This window comes from Crocuta crocuta, unplaced genomic scaffold (assembly GCF_008692635.1).
Source record: "Crocuta crocuta isolate KB4526 unplaced genomic scaffold, BGI_CrCroc_1.0 scaffold197, whole genome shotgun sequence".
In the NCBI taxonomy this organism is placed as follows: domain Eukaryota; kingdom Metazoa; phylum Chordata; class Mammalia; order Carnivora; family Hyaenidae; genus Crocuta; species Crocuta crocuta.
Window position 1 is genome coordinate 7,049,044 of NW_027532002.1, and position 23,041 is coordinate 7,072,084.

The 23,041-nt window shown below is 43.6% G+C and overlaps 1 protein-coding gene across 1 annotated transcript in view; it reads right to left on the reverse strand.

Annotated features, from left to right (window-relative positions):
* The window catches only part of CHN2 (chimerin 2), a 304,029-nt gene that overhangs the window by 140,224 nt on the left and 140,764 nt on the right, over positions 1-23,041 (reverse strand). Inside the window, exon 2 of the mRNA XM_077775468.1 lies at positions 11,234-11,272. Coding sequence (XP_077631594.1) covers positions 11,234-11,272 — 39 coding nt within the window. The remainder of the gene's footprint in view (positions 1-11,233; positions 11,273-23,041) is intronic.

Here is a 23,041-nt window from a genome sequence, read left to right on the forward strand (position 1 = left end):
TAATTATAATTAGAAAGCTATAACACATACCAAAATAGCTTCCAATAGTTGCACCTAAGTATATCTCAAGAACTGCAAATATTTCAACCAAGAAAACACAGAGGATACAGGCATATTTTTAGACTGAATAAAGTCAGATCATTTATATGGAAATTAGTTACCAGGGATGTAAACTGGCAAAATTGATTTTTCTTTTCTTTTACAAGGCCAATTTAGTTTCATAATTGTTACTGGCATTGTTCATTTTATGGCTTTCTTGGAAGGTAGGAGTAAAATTCTTCTGACTATTTTAAGAATGGAATTCTACTTGTGAGTACCTAAGCAGTACGATCACATAATAGGATTCCTGAATTTATATGCTGATGTCCCCTGACATATTGGGGAAGGACTGGCATTAGCAGAGGAGTGTCATTCTCTGAAATGTCACAGAGATGTACAAAGACCCCACCGATTCTGTGAGCGGGTGAAACCCCAAGTCCTTTCTGTGTTCATGAGTTCCATTTTTGGCCCGCCCATCCATCACCAAGGATTCTCATCTATGTGACTAATTCCTACCCATTGTCATTTCTCTTTCTTGGGACCCTCAATATCTTAAGAAATAGTAACCTCCTTATATCTTGCTTCAAACGTAGACTTTCAGGCTTGGGTGTGGAGGAAAGTAGGTTTGTATATAAAAATAAAATCTATCAGGCCATCCCAGTAATGCTCATGATTTCTCTGATTACAGTGAGTGATTTTCTGCTGTTCAGCGCATCTGGTTATTTCTCTTGGAAGGAAACTACCCCAGGGCACCTGGGCAGCTCAATCAGTTAAGTGTCAGACTCTTGATTTTGGCTCAGGTCATAATGTCAAGGTTCGTTAGATCAAGCCCTGCATCGGCCTCTGCGCTGACAGCCCAGAGCCTATTTGGGATTCTCTCTCTCTCTCTTGCTCTCTCTCTGCGCCTCCTCCACTTGTGCACTCTCTCTAAAATAAACAAACATTTTTTGAAAAGACAGAAGAAAAAAAGGAGGAAACTACCCTATGCAGGTATCTGTGAGCTCTACCTCTTTGAAAACCAAACTGATATTATCCTGAGAATCTTGAAAAAGGAAGAATTAATTTTAGATCATATCAGTGTATGAAAAGTTAAAATTCAATCACATAAACTATTTCTAGAAAATGTAATAAGATAAGCAAAAATTTCTGATTTTTCTTAGGCCTAAAAATAAAAAAAAAAGGGGGGGTGGATTTTAACTGAGATGCAGATGGTCATGTAGAAGCAGCAATGAATATGGTAGGATGTATTCTGTAATTATGGCTTCTCAATGCCTGCAGCTCAACGTGGTTATTTTCTTACCTAATTAAGTGTAGACTGCCCAGCTACCGCACACAGAAGAAACTATCCACTCGTATAGACGTTTTAATGTGCCACATTGCTAAGCTGAGTTGCCCACACTACTGATAATGCCTGTGTCACTTAAGGACAACTGTACCCAGGTACGGCAGATGGGGACAGAGAAGGCTTCTTGTCAAAGAGGAAATAGGAGGAAGAAATGGCCAAAGATACAGAAATAATTGTGGGCATTCCACTGACCATCCCAGTAATGCCCAGGCTCTCCTTAAATCATGGGAGAGGCTGCTCGCAATCCTTTAAACCTCTTGAATCAGCCCCGATGCCTACTAACTGGTTTCCAACAGTGTTACTATTAATGAGTATAATGGGACCGAAAAGGGCCCGTTCCAAAAATCACAGAGTGGTAGAACCAAGGGGAACTGCAGAAGCCACATCCAGAGAACTGTGCCCCCTCTTCTCTTCCGAGTGCCAATGCGTCCTGAAGCCAACAGTTGTAGGGGTACGGCTGGCTGGACACCATTTTTAATGCCTCCCTTGGAGGTGACAAAGGAAGTATACACGTTGTAAGATGAGAGCATGTTTTGCTAAGTGTGCCTTTGCAATTCATATCAGCAAATATTTGAACATCTGCTATAGGCTAGATACCACAGTCAGCATTATGTGGAGGCTTTTATGATGAACAGAGAGAAAGGGGGGAAGAGAAGGAAACCAGCATATCGAGTGCCGGTCATGTGCCGGGGACAATATTTTACTTAATCTTCAGGAGAACTCAGAAAAAAGAATGTTGTAGTATTATCATTCTTATTTTTTAGATGAGGAAACAAGCACAGGACGGTAAAATATTTGCCCTGGGGCATCCGGCTATCCTTTTAAGTCCAGGGCCCTGTTTATTTTTCTACGCCTCAAGCCCTTTGCACTTGCTATTCTTTCCACCTGGATTGCTCTTTCCTAAGATATCCAAATGGCACCCTCTCTTCCTTCATTCAGGTCATCCCTGACTTGATGTAACATCGCTCTGCTCCCTTACCCTGTCTTGTGTTTCTTCACAACACTCATCATCATTAACACAATTTGTTTATTTTGTGTACCATTTCCCTCGACCAAAGCATAGGCTCTTTGAGGGCAGGGACTTTGTTCTGTCCACTGTGGTACCCGCAGCACCTAGAACAGTGCTTGGCACACAGCAATTTAGCTTAATGCCATATTCGGTGAGCAAACTACCTGTATCAACAACTCATGGGTCACAGCCTTTGTCTTCAAGGAAACTCGGATCCAGTGAGAGAGACTCGTGTGGAGATATGCAGCAAGGGTGGGCCAAATGCTTTAATACGGGGGAGAGGAGGGAGCAGTTCTTCTCACTCAGGTGGCCAGGACGGCTTCCCCAAGGGAGTAGTACGGAGCTCTTCAGAGCTCTTCTCAGAGGATTAGAGGGGTTTTGCACGTAGGGAAGAGAAAGGCAGTTACAGGTGGAAGAAAGGGCCTCAGCAGAGAAAGGGAAAGGCATGCTTATTGGTCAGTGAGAGTCCAGCATGGCTGTTCCACCAGGTTAGGCAGATGTGGGAGAAGGTCACAGAAAGCTAAATCTTTTTTTAAAAAAATTATGTTTATTTATTTTTGAGAGAGAGAGAGGGAGGGAGGATGTGTGCTGGGGAGGGGCAGAGAGAGAGAGAGAGGGAGGCACAGAATCCAAAGCAGGCTCCAGGCTCTGAGCTATCAAAACAGAGCCTGACACGGGACTTGAACTCACAAACCATGAGATCATGACCTGAGCCGAAGTTGGACGCTTAACTGGGCCACCCAGGCACCCACACATAAAGCTCAATCTTAAAGGTCAGGAGCTAAGGAGCATGAATGTTTTTCTGTCTGAAGCGGGGAGACAATTACATTTTTTGAGCAGGGAGATGACATGATCTGGTCTGTTTCAGAAAAATAAGGATAAGACTATGCAGAATGACAGAAGATGCCAAACTGTGGACACCTACTACGTGCTAGACACCTTATCTAGATCTTCTCATTTAATCTTCCCAACAAACTTACAAGGTAACTGATAGCCCACCCTTACGGATAAAGTAGTGGAAATGCCAAGCTTTGAAGAAGCTCAAGGTCGCACAGATGATATCATGACATTGAGATTAAAAGCCTGATTTCCAGATTCCAAGGTTTGCATTTTTCAGCCTTGTCGGTAGTTCCCTAAGGCGGGGGGTGGAGAGGTCCTACGTGCAGCTAGGAATGCTCACGGGCAGTGCGCACGGACAGTCCAGGGGATGAGCCCCTGAGTTTGTTTTTCTTTTATAAAACACTTAGGAGGCTCTAATACCCAGCCATGAGAGGGAGCCACTGCCCTTTGCCTCACCGAGAGGAGGACCAGAGCAGGGGCCCTGGAGGCAGAGAATCGAGAGAAAACAGTATTTTAGTTGTGCGTAAAGGAGATCGTGAAAATGTGCATTAAGGCAACCTGGTGGAGACTCAGATAAGAAGGTAAATTAATGGCAGAAGAGAACTGACAGGGCTTAATGACAGATTGAATGGAGGGAAGGACCTTGAAGCAATGAGAGATGGAGACGCCACTAACAATCACAGAGGATACAGGTGAAGGAACATTCTAGACAGGGTAAAGTCCATCACTGTGTCCTCTAACAACCTCCTGAGGTTTAGTAGAGAGACATGCGATAGTTCCCCAATCTCAAAACCAGGAACAGTCTGAGCCAGGGGGCGACGTTGAGGGGGTCCCTGCAAAACCCTCAAGCCAGGAACACCGAGGTTTTTCCCTGGTCCCTGGGCAGCACACATTACTGATCGATTGCTGTTTCTCAGTGAGTAGGTCTCAGGAACCGATCTGTTCGGTACTGTTCCAAGCAACAAAAGTTGGCACATAGGCACACAAGCCTGTTTACCATCTGGATAATGTGTCTCTATAAAGATAATGAGACAGCAACCAACTGCAATGGTAGCTATATAAAAAAATGGGCCCCAAATCCTATATTAGCTTCGAGGGAGGGTCTCAGCCACTCATTTTCAAGGTTAGCTATAACAAAATAACCATGGTGAAAAAAAAAACCCTCTAAGGCATATTTAATACAAACTGGAACATGTCACATCATCTGAAAGTGTCACTTTGTGTATTTTTTTTGTTGTTGCTGTTCAACAAGCACATTTCACGAGCAAAACACAATAATGTATGTCACTTGTTGGGTGGCTCTGTGGGCTAAGAGGTGATATGATGGGATCGGCTGCTATAGCAATGTTCCAGATATGTCCTAGGCACTCCCCAGCCCTGGGCACTCTACAGGACCGGAGAGGACTCTGGGCGATGGAGTAAGCTATTTGGCAGGGGGTGTGACCACCCCAGACCGAGGAGGTAGAGGAGTCCTTGCACCCCCCAGCAGCCTGAAGCACATTGGGAAACCCAGGACTTGCTGAAAGAATGTTTTACTTTTTCTCCAATAAGAAAAGTGGGCTCGTTCCCCTCTAACACGATCACTCCACTTCTTATGGATGCCAAGGGAAAGCCTGTGGTCTGGGTGACACAGAGACTCTATCTACACCCATTGGCTCCTTATTGGCTCCTTACAGACCCTGCAGGAATGGCCTCTGACAGCTTCTTCTTTATTAAGAGGGCATGCAGACCCAGGAGCCCAACCCAGCCATTTGTGAGTAAGACTGAGCCAGTACCACACTGATCAGTGCCCATGTCTTCCCAGTCCTCAGGGGAAAAACTCATGGGTGTGAGTGAGAAACAGAGGAGTTTTAGAGGTCTTCTTGGCTTAACCCCACCTCCCACGTACCTCACTAGCAGAATATCCAGTCTTACTGGGGACTGAGTTCTTCTCTTGTCTAATGGAACCGTGAGAAACCCGCGGATGAGGCTATGTAGCCTCACGATGAGAGGGTCTCAGGTGTTAGTGTGAAGAAGGTTTTTCTACCTACAGGGTCTCATATATTGCAGATCCCCCACCCCCCCAATTCTTCCGATTCAGAAACCCGGGAGTAAGGGCTGAGGACATGTTATTATCAGTATTCTCCCAGGGCAGTTCTGAGGCAGGGGGTCAGTGGACCAGGGTCCTGAGGTTCTCAACTCCTCTTTAGGAAAACAGGCACAAGCTGTGACTGCTTGCCCTACTGCCCGGGAGGGTCTCCTGGGGGAGCTGCCGGCACCAGCAACTGCTATCTAATTGGCACTTGGCCTCTTCGAAAAGAAAGTCTTTCAGAGTATACCCAGGGCGATTTGTGAACTTGTCTGCTTAGGGCATCATACAGTTGGTGTGGTTCCGGCTTCAAGTTTAGAATGTGGCTTCATTATTATTTTTATAAGTGAACTTGAAGATAGCTTTTTTTTTTTTTTTTTTTAAGAAAATGGAAACCAAAGCTTCCTTGATGACTTCATCAATGTTTTGGGGTTTGATCTTCGATATTAAGGACTAGCCGCAGACATATGATACTTTGGGACAAGATTATTCTTGTCCCAAGACAAGCTCAGTTGAGTGGCAGGTTCTGAGAAAGAGAGGGGAGAAGAGAGTACAGGGAGTTAAGGAAAATCACGTGACATCTGGGTTCTGAGTCAATACCCAGGCTTATCCATCCCTTTGGCCTCACAACTCTAAGCACAGTGCTTGGCTTAAAGCAAAGCCTTAATATGCATTTGCCGCATGAGTGATGAATGAATGAATGCACCATCTACTTTAAAATATTGAGAGAGCTGATTCCTACGGTTCTAATTCCTCTAACTTTCTAAGCCAGACATTTGTGGTTGCCTTCCCAATATCCATTTCCATCTTCTCCTTTCCAACAGTACTCCAAATTTTCCAGTTGTGTGGATTACAGAGGGTTGGTCCCTGACTGGTTCAGGTCAGCAGCATACTCAACTCTTGGACCACAATGATGGAGCTGGGAATGGGTAAGGCAGGTCAGTCAGGGCTGAGACTCAGTTCTAAGTCTTTGCTAAAGGTGTCAGGAAAGTAAAGTCTCTTTCTGCCTGCTACTCTTGAATAAGGGAGAGGTAGTCCTGGTGCTATGAGTAGCTATCTGGGATCACAAAGGAAGAGCCTACTAATGGTGACGCCAAACCTGAAAAGCAGAGCCTAGAAAGGAAGAGATATATACCACACATACGGTTTGAACTGCTGGAACAAGTTATGCCTGAAGCCAGTATCGCTGGACATTTTTGCTTAAGTCAATGAACGTGATGGAGTGGAATATTCTGTTACTTGCATCCAAGAGCATTCCAATTAGCATTTAAACTTAGAAACTGGGGCGCCGGGGTGGCTCAGTCAGTTAAGCGTCTGACTTTGGCTCAGGTCATGATCTCACGATTTGTGGGTTTGAGCCCTGCATCAGGCTCTGTGCCTAGAGCTTGGAAACGGGAGCTTGCTTCAGATTCTGTGTGTGTCTCTCTCTGCCCCTCCAGTGGTTGAGGTCTGTCTCTCTCCTTCTCAAAAATAAACAAACATTAAAAAAACTTAGAAATCACTTTTTAAAGTGGGTTATTATCAGGTAAGCTAATTTTCTTTTAGGCATAGTGTCATAATTGGGACTAAGCCTCATGATAAGAATATGAAGCCAAATAAGCCAAAATTATGTCCGATAATCAGCAATAAAGGCTAAGACATACCTATACACTTCCTTACCAACTAAAAATCACAATTTTTAGAATCAAGTCTTATAACATGGCAAAAATGTACTGCCTTCAGTAAATATATGAGCAATTTAAAAGTACCAAAAGTCACTAGAGTTAAAAAAAAATGCATGATGGAAAAATGTGCATGCCATACATGCTATGCTAATGAGTTTGACATCAACACCTAAAATTATCTTTCAAAGGATGGTTTGTGAACATTTCAAAGAAAAGGACTCAGGTTCAACACGGATTCAACAACAGGTTATTTAAAACCAAGCAAATGTCATACTTTGAAATGTTTTAGACTTTCAGATCAGGAAAATACGAGTTTTAGCATATTTGAATTTTTTTTAAAGTAGGCTCTGGGCCCAGCATGGAGTCCAATGTGGACTCATGGACTCATGGCTTGAACTCATGACCCTGAGATCAAGATCTGAAGAGAGATGAAGACTCAGACACTTAACCAACTGAGTCATCCAGCCACCCCTCGTGTATCTGGATTTTAAGAAGGATCTCATGAAGCTCTGAAAGGCCCTAAGATTCTTTCTCTGATTCACCCTTGAAGACCCACATACAAATTTAATCTCTTTTATAAAGTCTTCTCTACTCTCAGGAGGTGGAAGAGGAGTATCCTATTACTAAATCCATTTGCATCTCAAGCAAATTGGCTTATAGCTTCTCCCTAACAAGACTATACACTGGAGAAAAGTATGGATCACAAGTTAGTCCTTTTTGATTCCTAATACTTGTTCTCTGACATGCAGAAGGTCTTCCCTGTATGTTTGCTGAAAAGACCGTATGAGTGAATAATAGTCTTGGGAATAAGATAGAGTAGCAGAGCTTGGGGATGATACGGTCAGGTGAGTTTATAAGGTTACCCAAACACAAATAACTTATGGATTCAGGACAGCCAAAAGAGTTCTTTCTCAGCAATGCTCTGTATACACTTGGGCAGTGTGGTTTTGACTCCGTGGACGGCACATCTGGTGGCATCCCTCCCCTTACCCCCTCCCCCCAACCTCAGTTGTGGAGTTATCCATCACTAGAAGCCCTCAAATAGACCCGGGATGACTATTCATTGGGTGTAATAGAGAACAGTTTCACATATGACCTTAGGTTTGTATTAAATGGCCTCAACTATCCTTTCCATGTCTAAAGTTTTATGATTTTAGAGCAAATAAAGAAAAGCACAACTTTGGTTAGACCCCCAAGTCAGACTTAAAACCAATACACCACAGTGAAATTGATACTCTAAACAAACATATAATTAACAATGTGCTTTCTCCCTTCCTTAGGACTCAGGAGCACTTTTAAGAGATATATTGGGTGGCCCAAGGCCTCTTAGCCAAAGGCGAAATGAATTGGAGCCAATGCCATCGTTCTGCTTCAGTAAAGCTCTCTGTGGTGGCATTCACTCAACAAATATTTATTGGCTAGTTAATGTATGCAAGGCTGTGTGCAAAGCAGTGTGCAAAGCACAGTAAGTCATGCACCACCCAGTGCCTCTCACTACAGATATTTTGTTGATTTACTGTCAGAGCTCTTCACACTCCATTAGGAAACAAACAAACAAAAACATCCAATTACTAAGTCATTAGCACTGCCTTTTAAAATAGAAGATCAGAATGCAGAACATTAGATTGGAAGGGCCCTCAGAGACCCGGCACAACCCCTTTATTTCACAGATGGGAGAACAGACTCATGTAATAAAGAATGAGGTGCCTCTATATACGCTGACATGCAAAGATAAAAACAAGATATTTGTGAAATGAAACAAGCAAGGTGAAGGACACCAAGTATAGCATAAGCCCATTTTTCTCCAAAGGGAACAACAGCAAAAAAAAAAAAAAAAAAAAAAAAAAAAAAAAAAAAAAAAAAAAAAAAAAAAAAAAAAAAAAAAAAAAAAAAAGCCTTACTATTAGCCATGTATATTTTGAACACCTGAAAGGATATGGCTTCCAAAACTAACTGAGGTCAGCAACTGGGAAGCAGGAAAGAGACACGGAATCCGGGGTGGGGTTGGCTTGTCAACTAGAAAGAATTTCACTCTCAACCTTGTGTGTTTTGCAATGTTGGTCTTGTACAGCTATGTATTGCTTTGGTAACAGATATATACACAGGCAGGTGCGTATATGTGTGTGTGTGTGTGTATATACACAGGTATAAAATTGTAAGTGGGAAGAAAAAAAGTCCTGAAAACTTGCAGGCTGTGGGTCAGACGTGCTTCTGGGTTGCACTCTGAATGCCAATCCAAGGCATTGAGAGATGGAGAACATATGCCAAGTTACTGAACCTCCTGAGCTGCGGTTTCCTTGCACGTGAAACGGGGATAATCATGGCAGCCATCGCTTAGGGCTGTGGGGAGAACTTGAGAGTTCGGGCACACAGCTGGCACAGTAGCCGGCACGGGGCAGGTCTCATGAGTGGTGGAAACAGCAGTAGCCTCAATAATGAGGATAATAGTTATTCTTATTGTTGCTGTCCAGAATCAGAGCCTGAACAAGGACATGTGTCCCCTGGCCGTCAGCATAGTGGGTTTCCACCCGACCACATGCCTTCCCTCTCTTGCTGGAGAATCTCTTAGGCAGAGGATACTAAGGAAAGAGAAAATAATAGAAAATGAATGTGATGGTGATGACAGGTGCCTGCCTTCATGAAGGGAACGGAGCTGCTGACCGATGACCAGATTTGATTTCTGTTTCAAAGGCATCACCCGTAGTGACCAAACATGATTCCTTGCTATCTGTTAATATTCTTTGTGATAGATGTCATGTGATATTACAGCTGTAGGATGATCAGCTAAGAATGTAATTCATGGAAGTCAGCACGTTCGTCCTTGCTGATCAAATCTGCAAAACCGAAAAGGAAAGCCCCAAACCATAAGGTCGGGAGTCAGAATGTAGATCTCTTTTATCTAAGCATTCCTGAAATGGGTCACAGGCAGCCTGCTCTGGGGGGTCCTGGCCAAGGGAGAGTGCTGTGCGGTTCCCCCTGACTTTTTCCTCAGTGGAAAAAGCAAGATTTGGGTTTTCGGGGTCGTGAGGTGTGACTGTTTGNTACTATTAGCCATGTATATTTTGAACACCTGAAAGGATATGGCTTCCAAAACTAACTGAGGTCAGCAACTGGGAAGCAGGAAAGAGACACGGAATCCGGGGTGGGGTTGGCTTGTCAACTAGAAAGAATTTCACTCTCAACCTTGTGTGTTTTGCAATGTTGGTCTTGTACAGCTATGTATTGCTTTGGTAACAGATATATACACAGGCAGGTGCGTATATGTGTGTGTGTGTGTGTATATACACAGGTATAAAATTGTAAGTGGGAAGAAAAAAAGTCCTGAAAACTTGCAGGCTGTGGGTCAGACGTGCTTCTGGGTTGCACTCTGAATGCCAATCCAAGGCATTGAGAGATGGAGAACATATGCCAAGTTACTGAACCTCCTGAGCTGCGGTTTCCTTGCACGTGAAACGGGGATAATCATGGCAGCCATCGCTTAGGGCTGTGGGGAGAACTTGAGAGTTCGGGCACACAGCTGGCACAGTAGCCGGCACGGGGCAGGTCTCATGAGTGGTGGAAACAGCAGTAGCCTCAATAATGAGGATAATAGTTATTCTTATTGTTGCTGTCCAGAATCAGAGCCTGAACAAGGACATGTGTCCCCTGGCCGTCAGCATAGTGGGTTTCCACCCGACCACATGCCTTCCCTCTCTTGCTGGAGAATCTCTTAGGCAGAGGATACTAAGGAAAGAGAAAATAATAGAAAATGAATGTGATGGTGATGACAGGTGCCTGCCTTCATGAAGGGAACGGAGCTGCTGACCGATGACCAGATTTGATTTCTGTTTCAAAGGCATCACCCGTAGTGACCAAACATGATTCCTTGCTATCTGTTAATATTCTTTGTGATAGATGTCATGTGATATTACAGCTGTAGGATGATCAGCTAAGAATGTAATTCATGGAAGTCAGCACGTTCGTCCTTGCTGATCAAATCTGCAAAACCGAAAAGGAAAGCCCCAAACCATAAGGTCGGGAGTCAGAATGTAGATCTCTTTTATCTAAGCATTCCTGAAATGGGTCACAGGCAGCCTGCTCTGGGGGGTCCTGGCCAAGGGAGAGTGCTGTGCGGTTCCCCCTGACTTTTTCCTCAGTGGAAAAAGCAAGATTTGGGTTTTCGGGGTCGTGAGGTGTGACTGTTTGTGTTCATTAAATCAATGGCAAGAAGTGTTCAAAAGGCAGGCCTACTGAAGACATGTGAAGAGATTCTCATCTCAAATACTCACAGTACGATTTCCATATTGGAGGCTGGTATTCTTCAGCATCTAGAATAAAAAAGGGGGAAAAGATCAATCTGTCAGCCTGAACGTCAAACCGTCAACATGTGTCTTCTTTGGAGGAACAACAGTCTGTCAGCGGTACTTGCATTCTGGTCCCAGGGGCCCCCCTCTGCTCATTTATGGGACAGTTCCAGCCACGAGGGAGGAAATGTACATGGCAACCCTTGCGGACCCAACTGCACTCTCTTCAGATCACTTACCATGACAGAAATCAATTGCTTAACCATTTTCTTAGAGCCCAGTAAATCAAAAAAGATTCTTAAAGCAATTAACTTGATTGTACCCTCCAGTAATCCTTTCAAAGGGTATTTACTTAACTTGGCATAATAAACATGTAATTTATCTCACAGTTTCCATCAGACCTTGAGCCCATTTATTAAGACTTGAGGGCAAGACGTAAAGTGGCAAGTATGTAGTATTAAATCTGGGAAGTTGGGCAACTCAACCAACTGAACTCCTAAAATGACTGGGTCTGACAGCAGAGACACTGATGATTCAATTGGAATCGCATTATCTCCTTGAATTTATTCCAGCGTGTGACTAAGGAAATTTCTAGAACACCTCTCAGCAATCAGAAGTGTCAGAGCGAAAGAGTTACAATAAAACGGAGAGGATGAAATTGTTATTCATCAATCTAGAAAACAGACAATGGGTGGAAATCTGCTTGTTCAGTCGATTCAACAATCCCAGTGCTGACAGCTGAATTTATAATTGTGATGGAGTTGTTACAGCCTTCCTAGCATGTAGCTAAGGCCTTGGTAAAACATAGGTAGCTTAAGCAGCCAGAGGGGAGAATCCTTTCCCTCAAACCACAGAACACTGAGCTGGGGGGGGGAACCTTAAGAGTTCCTCGAATTCAGCACCTTTATACGAGGAAATTGTTCCTGTCATCATTCTTGCAACCCCAAGGTATCATATCACCCAGCCATCCACCCGCTGCCCTTCTCCTAATGCTACTGTCACAAACGAGTTTCATGCCAAGGACTAGAAATTCTCTAACTTCGTGCACAGAGGTCGTTTGAGAATTTTTCCCCTCCTGAGAAGCAAACACGCTATTTATATAAAAACTAACTCAAGGGTGGCGAACGTCCCCAAATTCTACTTAATTACAGTTGTGTAGCTTAAATTCTTTCACAATTAATGTCTTGCTCTCTGGGGTCCACCTGATCACAGACGCAACTAAATGCCTCCAAATGTAGTTTTCATTCAAATAAGTCCATATCATTAGGCCCATATTGCCAGGACTCTATCTATGGATAATCAGCCACATAAGTGCACATATAAATACAGTGCATTAATAATGGCTTATGTTCTTTTTTTAAATGTTTATTTATTTTGAGAGATGGAGAGAGACAGTGCATGAGTTGGGGAGGGGCAGAGGGCGAGAGGGAAATACAGAATCCGAAGCAGGCTCCAGGCACTGAGCTATCAGCACAGAGCCTGATTTGGGGTTCAAACCAATGGACCGGACCATGAGATCATGGTGAGCCAAAGTCAGCCGCTTAACTGACTGAGCCACCCAGGCACCCCAGTGTTCTTATTCAAACTTAGTTTGCTGATAAAAGTGAAACTCTTAACAGTGTTGTCAAAGTAGCACAGTATCCATAATAGTGAGCTTTTAACCCAAACAAGCCACTAATTTTACTCTATTGGTTTCACAAAAACCAATTTTAATGAATTAACAGGGGTATTTGTTTATAAAAAAACATTCAAAGAAAATAAGTTGCAGAGTTTACAACAGAAACATCCATAAAATGCCACCTCATCAGAAAAGCCAGGTCCTGTATGTTAAAATGTTGATGGCATTTTCAAAAATATTTCTTCAAAGATAAAGATACACACACACACACACACACACACACACAAGATTGCATAGAGAGTGTTGAACCCTAACCACTAGATTACCAGGGATACCAGATCTCAAAGAAATATAAATCTCTGAGATGTCATTTATACAAAGCTATGATGTCTTATTATTCTGGATGAGATTTGTTCTATGAGGTGAGCACAATCCCCAGACTGAGAAGCGGTCAAGAATGTTCAGTGCCTAGAGTGCCAGTCTCTGCATATTGATGGAAAGTCCCCGAAGAGAAGTAACCTCCTTCATACAGGTTTTAAGTATAGTTCAGATGCTCTGCTTGCATCTCCTAAAGTCTTCTTAACTAAAGTCAAAAGTTCAGATCCAAGGATCTCTCCCTGTCCCTCACAGTCTTGCTGTTTCGTGAAAAACCTAGAATTTTGTTTCATCTGAAACACTGACTCCTAACTTTATAACTTTCATTTAGGCTGCACTGTGCGCTACAGAAACAATTTATCCCTGGCCAGTTGCTTGCTCCTCATTGGCAGTATTACATAGAAGGGAAGAAGGGGGCCCGTAGAGACCGGAGATTATAACATTCCCCTGCTTGAAATTCTGCAGCGCCTTCCTTCTGCATATGGAATAAGATATCCATACCTCTTGCTGTGGCCTCCAAGGTCCTGTGTCATCTGGTCCCTGCCCACCTCTTTGACTTCTTTGCAGACACTGTGTCCTTTTACACTTATCCAGAAATGCTAACCTTCTCACTGTTCCTAGAGCAAGCCATGCTCTTCCAAGCCCCCAGCCATCGCTCTTGTGGATGGTCCACATAAAATGCTCTCCAATAATCTTTGCATGGTTGACTTACTCCATTATGCAGGCCTCAACTCACAAGTCACTTCCTAGGGGCCTCCCCTGACAATCTTGTGTAAAGTAGCCTACCCCTAGCTCTCATCACTCTCCTTCATAGCATTTATTGCCACCTGAAATTATTTATTGATTTGCTGACTTGTTATTTCTGGGCTCATCCCACTATTAGTCAAACTCCATATGAGCAGGAACTTTGCCTCATTCACTGGTGCATCTCCAGACCCAAGAAGGCTGCCCGGCGTGTAACACATATTCAAAAAGCTTGTGTTATGTAAGAGAACTCTCAGGGTTCAAATTTTGCCTGTGACAACTACTGGCTGAGTAAATTAAATCAGGTTACTTAAATTCTTTAAGCCTCCCAATACTCATCTCTGTAAAACAGAAGAAGTAAAAGCATCTACCTCGTAACCTATCTCTAGGATCACCGCGGGAATTGAATGAGACACACAATTTCAAGTTCTTGGGACGGCGCCTGGCAAATAGCAAGTGCTTGATGTAGTCCCACTGATGCTGTCATTGTTACATCCCCCTGTCCTGGCTCCTCCCAGGCTGTCTTCTGTCCCTTGACCGCAGCCATGACTACCTCTATTCTTGCCCCTGGATCTGGAGCCTGTAATTAAGTTCCAGTGCTGTTGTCATGGAAAGTTTTTCTTCCCCATTAAAGAATTCAAAGTGAGAGGCCATTTGTCATGCATCAGTGGAAAAAACTATAATTACCTTGGTCTTAGAGACATGTTTCACAAACCACTAAGGCACACTCTTAGGAGACCTTGGCTAAGAGACACGGCACAAAATATTTGTAAGATGTTGAAACAAATCTTTAACGGCCTCCAACGGGGGCTCCACCAACTTGCACATTTGCCCCAGTTTCAAATACTATTTCTCCAGGCTCTACTTTACTCTCGGAGAGCCTGACCCTTTTTATTTTCCCCCAAACCGGGAATAGGTTTTCTAGGTCATTTAGTTCACCTTCTTCATTTGGCAAATGAGGAAAATGAAATGCAGAATGATGAAGTGGCTTCTCAAGGTCACACAAGGAGTGAGAGGCCAAGGTGGGATAAGACCAGGAAGCTCTGTCTCCCAGGCTTCGAACACATCACTCATCCTTGCCGGGCAGCCCACCCTCATGGACATGCATCGAATCAAGAAAAAAAATACACTGTACAGCAGGTTTGTTACGTCAATGCTTATGAATCCGGGAAGACATAGTAAAGCAGGGAAAAGGAAAAAAATAGCAGTATGAAGGACTGACATTAAGTCAAAGGGTGGGCAGTATTTCATCTGTGTACATGACCCCACCGAAGAGATACAGGGCAGGAGGAGGAAGGTACTGGAAGTACTGGCAACATAAAGCTCATGCTTTTAGAAAGTGTATTGTTTTGTGAAACATTTTAGAGAAATGGGCATGATGCAGAAGGAAGGGAGAAGAAGTGGAAGAGAGAAGCTCCATGTTTTAAGAAACAAACAGTCACTGAATCCAAAAGACAGTTACACAGTTTTGGAAAAGAACAATGAATTTATAAGGGTCAAAGAGACATAGGAAATATATTGCTTAAAATATCGACTAATAGTATCCAAATTTTACAACAACATGTAAACTCCTGGACTCAGCAATTCTATCCATCGGGATTTAGCCTAACGGTAGTAAATGAGCACACATACAAAGATGAATACGTGAACAAGGTATTCATTGCTGCTTTGTGTACAACGGTGGATCTAAACGCCCGGAAAGAAGGAAGGTTAGATAAATGATCATATAATATAGCCATGAAAGTAATGACATGGGTCAGAGCTCTGTGGTCAAGAGCATGACCTCTGGAGTAGAGGTAGTCTAGGCTCCAAACTTAGTTCTGTCATTTACTAGCTGTATGACCTTAAGCAATTTACTTCATCTCTCTGTGCCTCTGTTTTTTAACCTATAAAATGGGAGTAATAATGCTATCCAACATATAGTATGTTGTGAGACTAATATGTATAAAACACTTAATCTAGTGCCTGGCATGTAGTGAATTCTATGCTTGCTATTATTATCTTTCTTTAACGACATAAACAAATATTTATGCCATATTAAATCAGGTTATAAAACAATTTATTAAATTTAATCCTATTTTTAGGAAAGATATTTATATACATAGAAATTATCTATCAGGCTATAAAGCCAATTATTAAACAGTCTGATAGTGAGAACACAGATGATTTCTGTTTCTCTCTTCATTTGCTCACGTGGATATTCTAATTTTCTGTTTATATTGCTTGTATAAAAATTTAAATTAATAAGAAATAAATTCATGGGAGTTCTGGGTGGTTTCTCTCTCTTTTTTTAAGATTTTATTTTTAGGTAATCTCTACACCCAACATGGCACTCTAACTCAAAACCCCGAGATCAAGAGTTGCATGCCTCACCAACTGAACCAGCCCTGGTGGTTTCTCTCTCTCTTTTTTTTTTTTTTTTAACATGCTATGTAAATAAAACACCACCCTGAACATAAAGTAGAAGTAAAAAGACCCAATTCTTAATATAATTCTTGCAATTACACAGGTAGTGTGCACAGTTCTAGTTCAGGAAGAGCAAAGAGGGCAAAAGAAACAAGACAAGAGCTTCTGTAGCAAAAGGTCACGCCCAATCCCCTTGGCCCTCTTTCAATGGAAACCAACTTGACAATAAACTATTTGTAAAAAATAAATAAATAAAGACATCTTTCAATATTGTAAAAAAAAAAAAAAAGAAGAAGAAGAAGAAACTTGGTTGAATAAACCTTAAAGCCTGAAAAAAAAATAAATAAAATTAAAAAAAAAAAGAATCCTGTGAAATAAAGCTTAACGAGCAATTCTAAGCTGGCTGGGAAACAGGTATCTCCTCATTAAAGAAGGGGCAGGGGAAGAGAAAAAAAGATATAGATACTTAGAAAATGATCAAAATCTTACAGAAATAGGTAACAATACCATTCGAATGAAATCATCTATACAGAATCCAAACATAGTAAACAAAAAGCAAAGCAAAGCTGGCTAAAGGCACCTGGAGGTGCATGGTAAAACTTGGAAGCGATCAAGAAAACTTATGTGCTCAAGTAACGAAACCTTGAAGAGAAGCATTACCATTCTGAGCTTTGGGGGAAGGAGGACGAATCCTGATGTCAGCATGTGGCAAGGTCGTCAGTGTCTGAGGCCCAAAGAGAAGACATCAGGGGCAATAGACAGTGCTTGTCATAAAAAGACACCTCATGAGATATAGAGCATCACAAAAGTAATTTAAGATCACTACCGTTTTTACTAAACTTAAAAGGAATACACGCTTACATGGAAAAACAGAAAAGTTCCAACAATTGAAAACAGCATATCTTAGAAAGCCCCTTACCTCTGAAAAAGTACCATTAATCTATTGATGTGACTCCGCCTAGATTCTGGCCTGTAAGTGGCTAGAATAAAAATTTATAAATATAAATATGGTCTCCTCTCATATATACTGTTCTGCACTTTGCTTTTGACCTTAATGATATTCCGGCAGCATTTTTCCATGTCAGCACAGAGAGAGGTCCTTATTTTCTGAACCGTGGCTTGGTCTTGCATTCTATGAGCATATCCAAATGCATTTACGTCATTTATGTAATAGTTTCCAACTGATGAATACTTAGTCCATTTTCGATTTTCTGTTCCTATAAACAAAGCTGCATTGATGTTAAATGCTGGCTGAAGGGTCTCTGTTTTGTTTCAAAAGCTATTAAAATGGGCTTAGAAGTTGCATCAGTTGGAACTCTCAACACTGTAGGGAAAAATGCCTGTGTCCCCACACCTTCACCAACACTGGCTATTGTCAATATACGCTTTAATTTTTGTGCGTTCAAGACCCAATTAGAAAATACACAGATAAGCCTCCATATGCATTTGCAGGGAAGTAAACGGAAGCACGAATTCCCCTGGATGCGAACCTGTGGAAACATATGGCCATGGAGTGAGCTAGAAACGCATTAATTCCATTCATTTTGGTGGATGCAGCTGGAAGGCTCTGTTCTTCCAGGCATTTTCAGCTCCAGAAACACGTTGACTTGATGGAGTCACCTGAGGAGCAAGTGTAAAGGAATGTGGGGACTGATTAATGAAGAAAAATCAGAGAACGCCAGGCGCTACACTTGAGTAAGTGACAACTAAGGAGGAAATACCCGTAAACATCAAGGAGAGCCAGATTCCTTCAGTAGGCTCAGTGGTCTATGACTAGATCAACAGAGAAACACATGCAGGGCCTTTGGAAAAGGCAAGCAGTGAAAGATTCACCAATTCAGAGAATGATCTACCAAGAAAGCTGGAGGTGACCCATCCTTAAGGATACTTCAACCAAAGCTGCATAAATTGTTGCATGGGGGGGGGGGGCATTTGGAGATGGGGTGGTGGTGAAAGGATTGGCCCCTCCTTCTGCCATCCCCTCTCCTAGAAGGGCCAGGTCTCTGCTGTCACTTTTGATTTATTAATGCACACATTTGCAAATGAGCTGCAGTTAGTGAGTTGGGTTTTTCTTCCCCCGTAGGGAAGTTGGGTGGAAAGCAGGTTTTTCAATCAGGCATGGGACCACCTCGCAAGGAGATCACAGTTCAAAATCTGTTGGGTGATTAGCCTCATGGGCCCAGAATGGGTTGGGATTCAAATGAAACTGAACAACGGCAGGAGGGGTACTATGTCACGTTTGTCCACATGCTGCGATATGCCCTCGACATGCATCCCGTGCCCAAGCTCAGATCTGCAGAAGTTATGTGCAAGCCAGAGTGTGCAGTCAGTGGCTCATGAGGCATTCCAGCCTAACGGTGCCGTCCCTGAGCTGCACAATGACCTGGAGCTTGTCCTAAGTGCCACAGCACATGGAAATGTGAAGGCTGCTACAGAGCTTTCTCATGGTCACACAAGCTAGGAAATACGGAAATGTGTTCTAATGGCTGCCATCTATACAGGTTCCCTGTATTCCCCCCGAGGAACCAGGCAGCCATGATTTCTCTTTGAAAACCGCTGCTTGGGTAAAGAATGGAAGCCCCGCACGCATCTCACTGCGGATTGTACGTCAGGGATTTTTGTAACTGATTTAATCCTCCTTGAAGAGAATAATTAATAAGACAAATTCCAGAAATGAAAAGAAAGTAATAGGTTAATAAGACAAATTCCAGAAACTTGGCTGGGCCCCAAGGACAAGACGAAGCAGAGATTTTTCTGAAGACGACGCTACTGAGGGCCTTGGGCTGGCATCTGTGGTCACTAGAGGGCACTGGGGGCACACGGAGCATCTGTTCTGGTTGGGTAGACAGAGGCCTGATGAGATTCTTTCTTTCAACAGGTATTACTCAATACATACAATGACCCAGGGCCTGGGGACACCTCAGGGAACAGGGCACGTAGGGTTATGAAGCTCGGCATGACCTGGTACCCCCATCCACCTCTCCCTGGTCATCCCCTTTTGCTCACTATGCCTAAGCCACTTTGGCCCTTCTTCCGATCCTTGAGTCCCTCAAGATCATTGCAGTCTTAGAGATCTCATGCTGTCTCTTCCTTCTGATTTCCCCATGGCTGGCCTTACTATCATCTGGACCTCAGCTAAATGCTCTGGCTCTTCAGACATGTCTTCCCAGACCATCTTATCTTTTTTTTTTTTGAAGGTTTATTATTTTTNCCAGACCATCTTATCTAAAACTGTCTTTCAGACAGCCACCCATTCTTCACAGCCTTTTCACCATCTGAATTACTTTTACTCAGTGCTTATATATTTCTTTGTTTAGACGGTGCTATGAGAGCAAGAGCCTCATGTACCTTGTTCTCTGACGCCTGGGTCACTATTAGTCTATCGAGTAGCTTTTGTGAATTAGAAAAAGGCATCCTTTGCAAGCTGGCTTAGCAATGGCTTGGCCATCAGATAGCACCTTTGTGTGAAGAAGATGCTTGCTCTGGGAGGCAGAGCCCTGAGACAGAGGATATGGCCTGAGGAGGGGAGTCTAGGCTGGGTGCAGCCCCAACTCAGCCTTCGGCAGGCATAGACAGCACAACAGGAATGGCCCCAAATGTTGTATCCCAGGATATATACATGCTTAATACAGAGTGGGCAAGTGAAAGACATTGTTTCCTGCCTCAAAACTTGCATTCTGATAAGGGATACAACAAATAGAGAGGCAACTGAACAGCAAGAGGATGTATAGGAGGAGTGTCTATGGCAGAACTTCCCAACCTTGGGAAGGCTGAATGGGGGTAGGGCAGTTAGGCCACTCCCCATGCCTTGGCCAGTTACCTTGGGCCTTGAGCAGTCCTGTCCAGGGCTCCTTCAAGAGCAGTCCCAGGGGACTAGAGTCTAACATCATGGCTTACAGGCTCCCAAGACTGAGGGGAACATAACTAACTTCCAGTACCACAGCACATTATGCCTAGTCAAAGAGATGTTCCATCACCTAGACATCTTCTATAGTAGCCAATGGCAAGAAGTCCTCTTTTGGACAAATGGGCTCATGGAGTAGGACTCACAGACCAAGGTATGGCCTGGCAGGACCAGAGACAAAGCAGAACATGGCACTGATAGCTAGAGCTGGTTCAGCCTGCTGGTCAAATATATAGACTATGGTGTGTGTGTGTGTGTGTCTGTGTGTGTGTGTAAGCGCACAAGCGCGCGCATATGCACACACGTGCCTGTTTCAGAGTAGCTAGGAATTAGAGAGATAAGTAGGGACCAGATAATTAAAGGCTTTTAAAACCACGCTAAGGGCTTATGTTTGCTCCAGAGGGAAGGGGAAATATAAGCAGGGAAAACACAGCATCCATTTTGCACTTTTTAAGAAGATCACTCCGGGGTGCCTGGGTGGCTTAGTCGGTTAGGCGTCCGACTTTCGCTTAGGTCATGATCTCACGGTTCGTGGGTTCGAGCCCCGTGTCGGGCTCTGTGCTGACTGCCAGCTCAGAGCCTGGAGCCTGTTTCAGTCTGTGACTCCCTCTCTCTCTGACCCTCCCCTGCTCTCCTCTCTCTCTCTCTCCTATTAAAAAAAAAAAAAAAGAAGAAGAAGATCACTCCAGTTGCAGTGTAAAACAGGGCTGGGGGAAGAGAAGATGGGAGGGAGGGAAGATGGGGGGAGGAGTCAGGGAGCTGGGCAGTAACCCCGGGCAGGTGATGCTAGTGATCTGAACTTAATGGTAGCTGTGGAGATGAAGAAAATGGGGTGGATTTGAAAGGCATCAAGATAGAGAATCCACAGGACTTGGTGATGAACTAACTGTATGTAGACAGAGAAGGAAAGGAGAGAAAATCACACTGGGCTTGGGCAGCAGAAGACAAGTGGTTTTGGCATAAGCAACTGGATGGATAGTGATGCCATTCGCAGAAATAGGGCAGACCAGAGAAGCAGGTTTGGCAGATGGCAGTGCATTTGGCTTTTCCCTGTTGGAAAGAGACGCTCATAGGACAGCCAAGTAAACATATCTAGGAGTTCCGAAGAGAGAACTCAGCTAGGGATCTAGAAATGGAAGCCCCAACATGCAGATGGCCACTGTAGCCACTGAAGTGAACGACATGACATTGGATGAGCATTCAGAGGGAGGAAAGGTCTTTTGATGGAAGCCCCAAGGAGCACCAACAGTTAAAGCATGAGAGGAAGAGGGGAATGACAGAGACCAGGGGCATAAGGAGAAACCATGAGATGGGCAGATAAAAAAGGGGAGGTCAGAAACAATTAGGAAGGGAGACGTGGCCAGCAGTGTCAGAAGCTGTTTGAGCACAATATGCATGAGGACCCACTGTTTCAACAACAAGGAGCTTTTTGATGACCTTGCAGTGGTGTGTGGGTGGGCGAGATGGGGTGCGTGAGATGAAGGGTCAAGGAGTGTTCATAAATAGAACTTGGGAGTGTGAACAGCTCCTCTGGGAGGTATGGGATGCGAACATCTCTTTCCAGTAAGGCGGTGGGGGGAGAGGGAGGTCGAGGGCCAAGGGAAGTAAAAGACGCAGAAGCTGTCATTTGGATATCATTGTCATTACCTCCTACCAAACCGCTTGCCTCATCCTGACTCTCCCTTCTCTCTCGGGGCCCTCTCCCTACTTTCTCGCCCTAAGTTTCTACAAAATGCAGTTTCCTCCCAGCATGATGAAGCTGCTTTCCCGGTGGATAATTTCCTCCTTTATCATTCCTCCTCTGCTATTTCTTGAGAGGCCACCCCACACCCACGACCTCCATTCAGCCTAGAGGCCTGTCTCCCCTCCTCCAGCCCCCACCCCGACATTCTCTCTTCCAGCATCTGCCTGCCTCTTTACAAATTCTTTTCATCAGAGGAATGTCTTCTTGGCTTTCTTCCAGAAGCCCTTTTGGGCATTCATTTATTCATCCAACAAATATTTACCTAGAGCTTACAGCCTACTTGGCACAAAATACCATACTAGACACTGGTGTAGATATAGAAGCAAGATGCAGGAGGTAACCACACGGAATCAGTTAGGAGATGAAATAAAGACATCATTTATTCATTCATTCTACAAACACAAACTGCCTGCCTGCTGGCGATCACATGTTCCTGGTCACATGGGCACGTAACCGTAGCACAAGGTAGAAAAGTGGCATGTTACGTCGCAAGCTTGGACCAAAAAGTGCTGTTGGCGTGGACTGGACAAGGAAAAGAAATTGTTACGCTCACTTATTTCTTGACAATTATTCTTTGGTTCATCTCCTTCCTGGAAAAGGTATGCCTTCGCCCGTAGAGAAGACAAGTTAGCTCGACCGCCAGCCAGCTCTACTCCTACCATTTAGAAGAGCCACTCTCTTCTCCTGTTGTACATTTGTGTCTCTTCAGATATATATTGGTTGTGGCAATGACAGACTAAATTCTCATGAAAGCTTCTCATAAATCATGGTCCTGGCAATGCTACTACTGGCTAGGAAAGAAGGATTTCTTGGCCATATCCTAATCAGAGTCAAATAGAGCCCTAGTGAAGAGAAAGAAGAGAAGAGAGGTCTTCTACCAAACCTGGAAAGGAATCTTTATGTGCCTGGTACATTCCAGATTCTGAGGTGATTTCCTTATATATGTTATCTCTAATCTTTACAATTCTCTTAAAACATCTCTCCACACATTCCCCATCCACC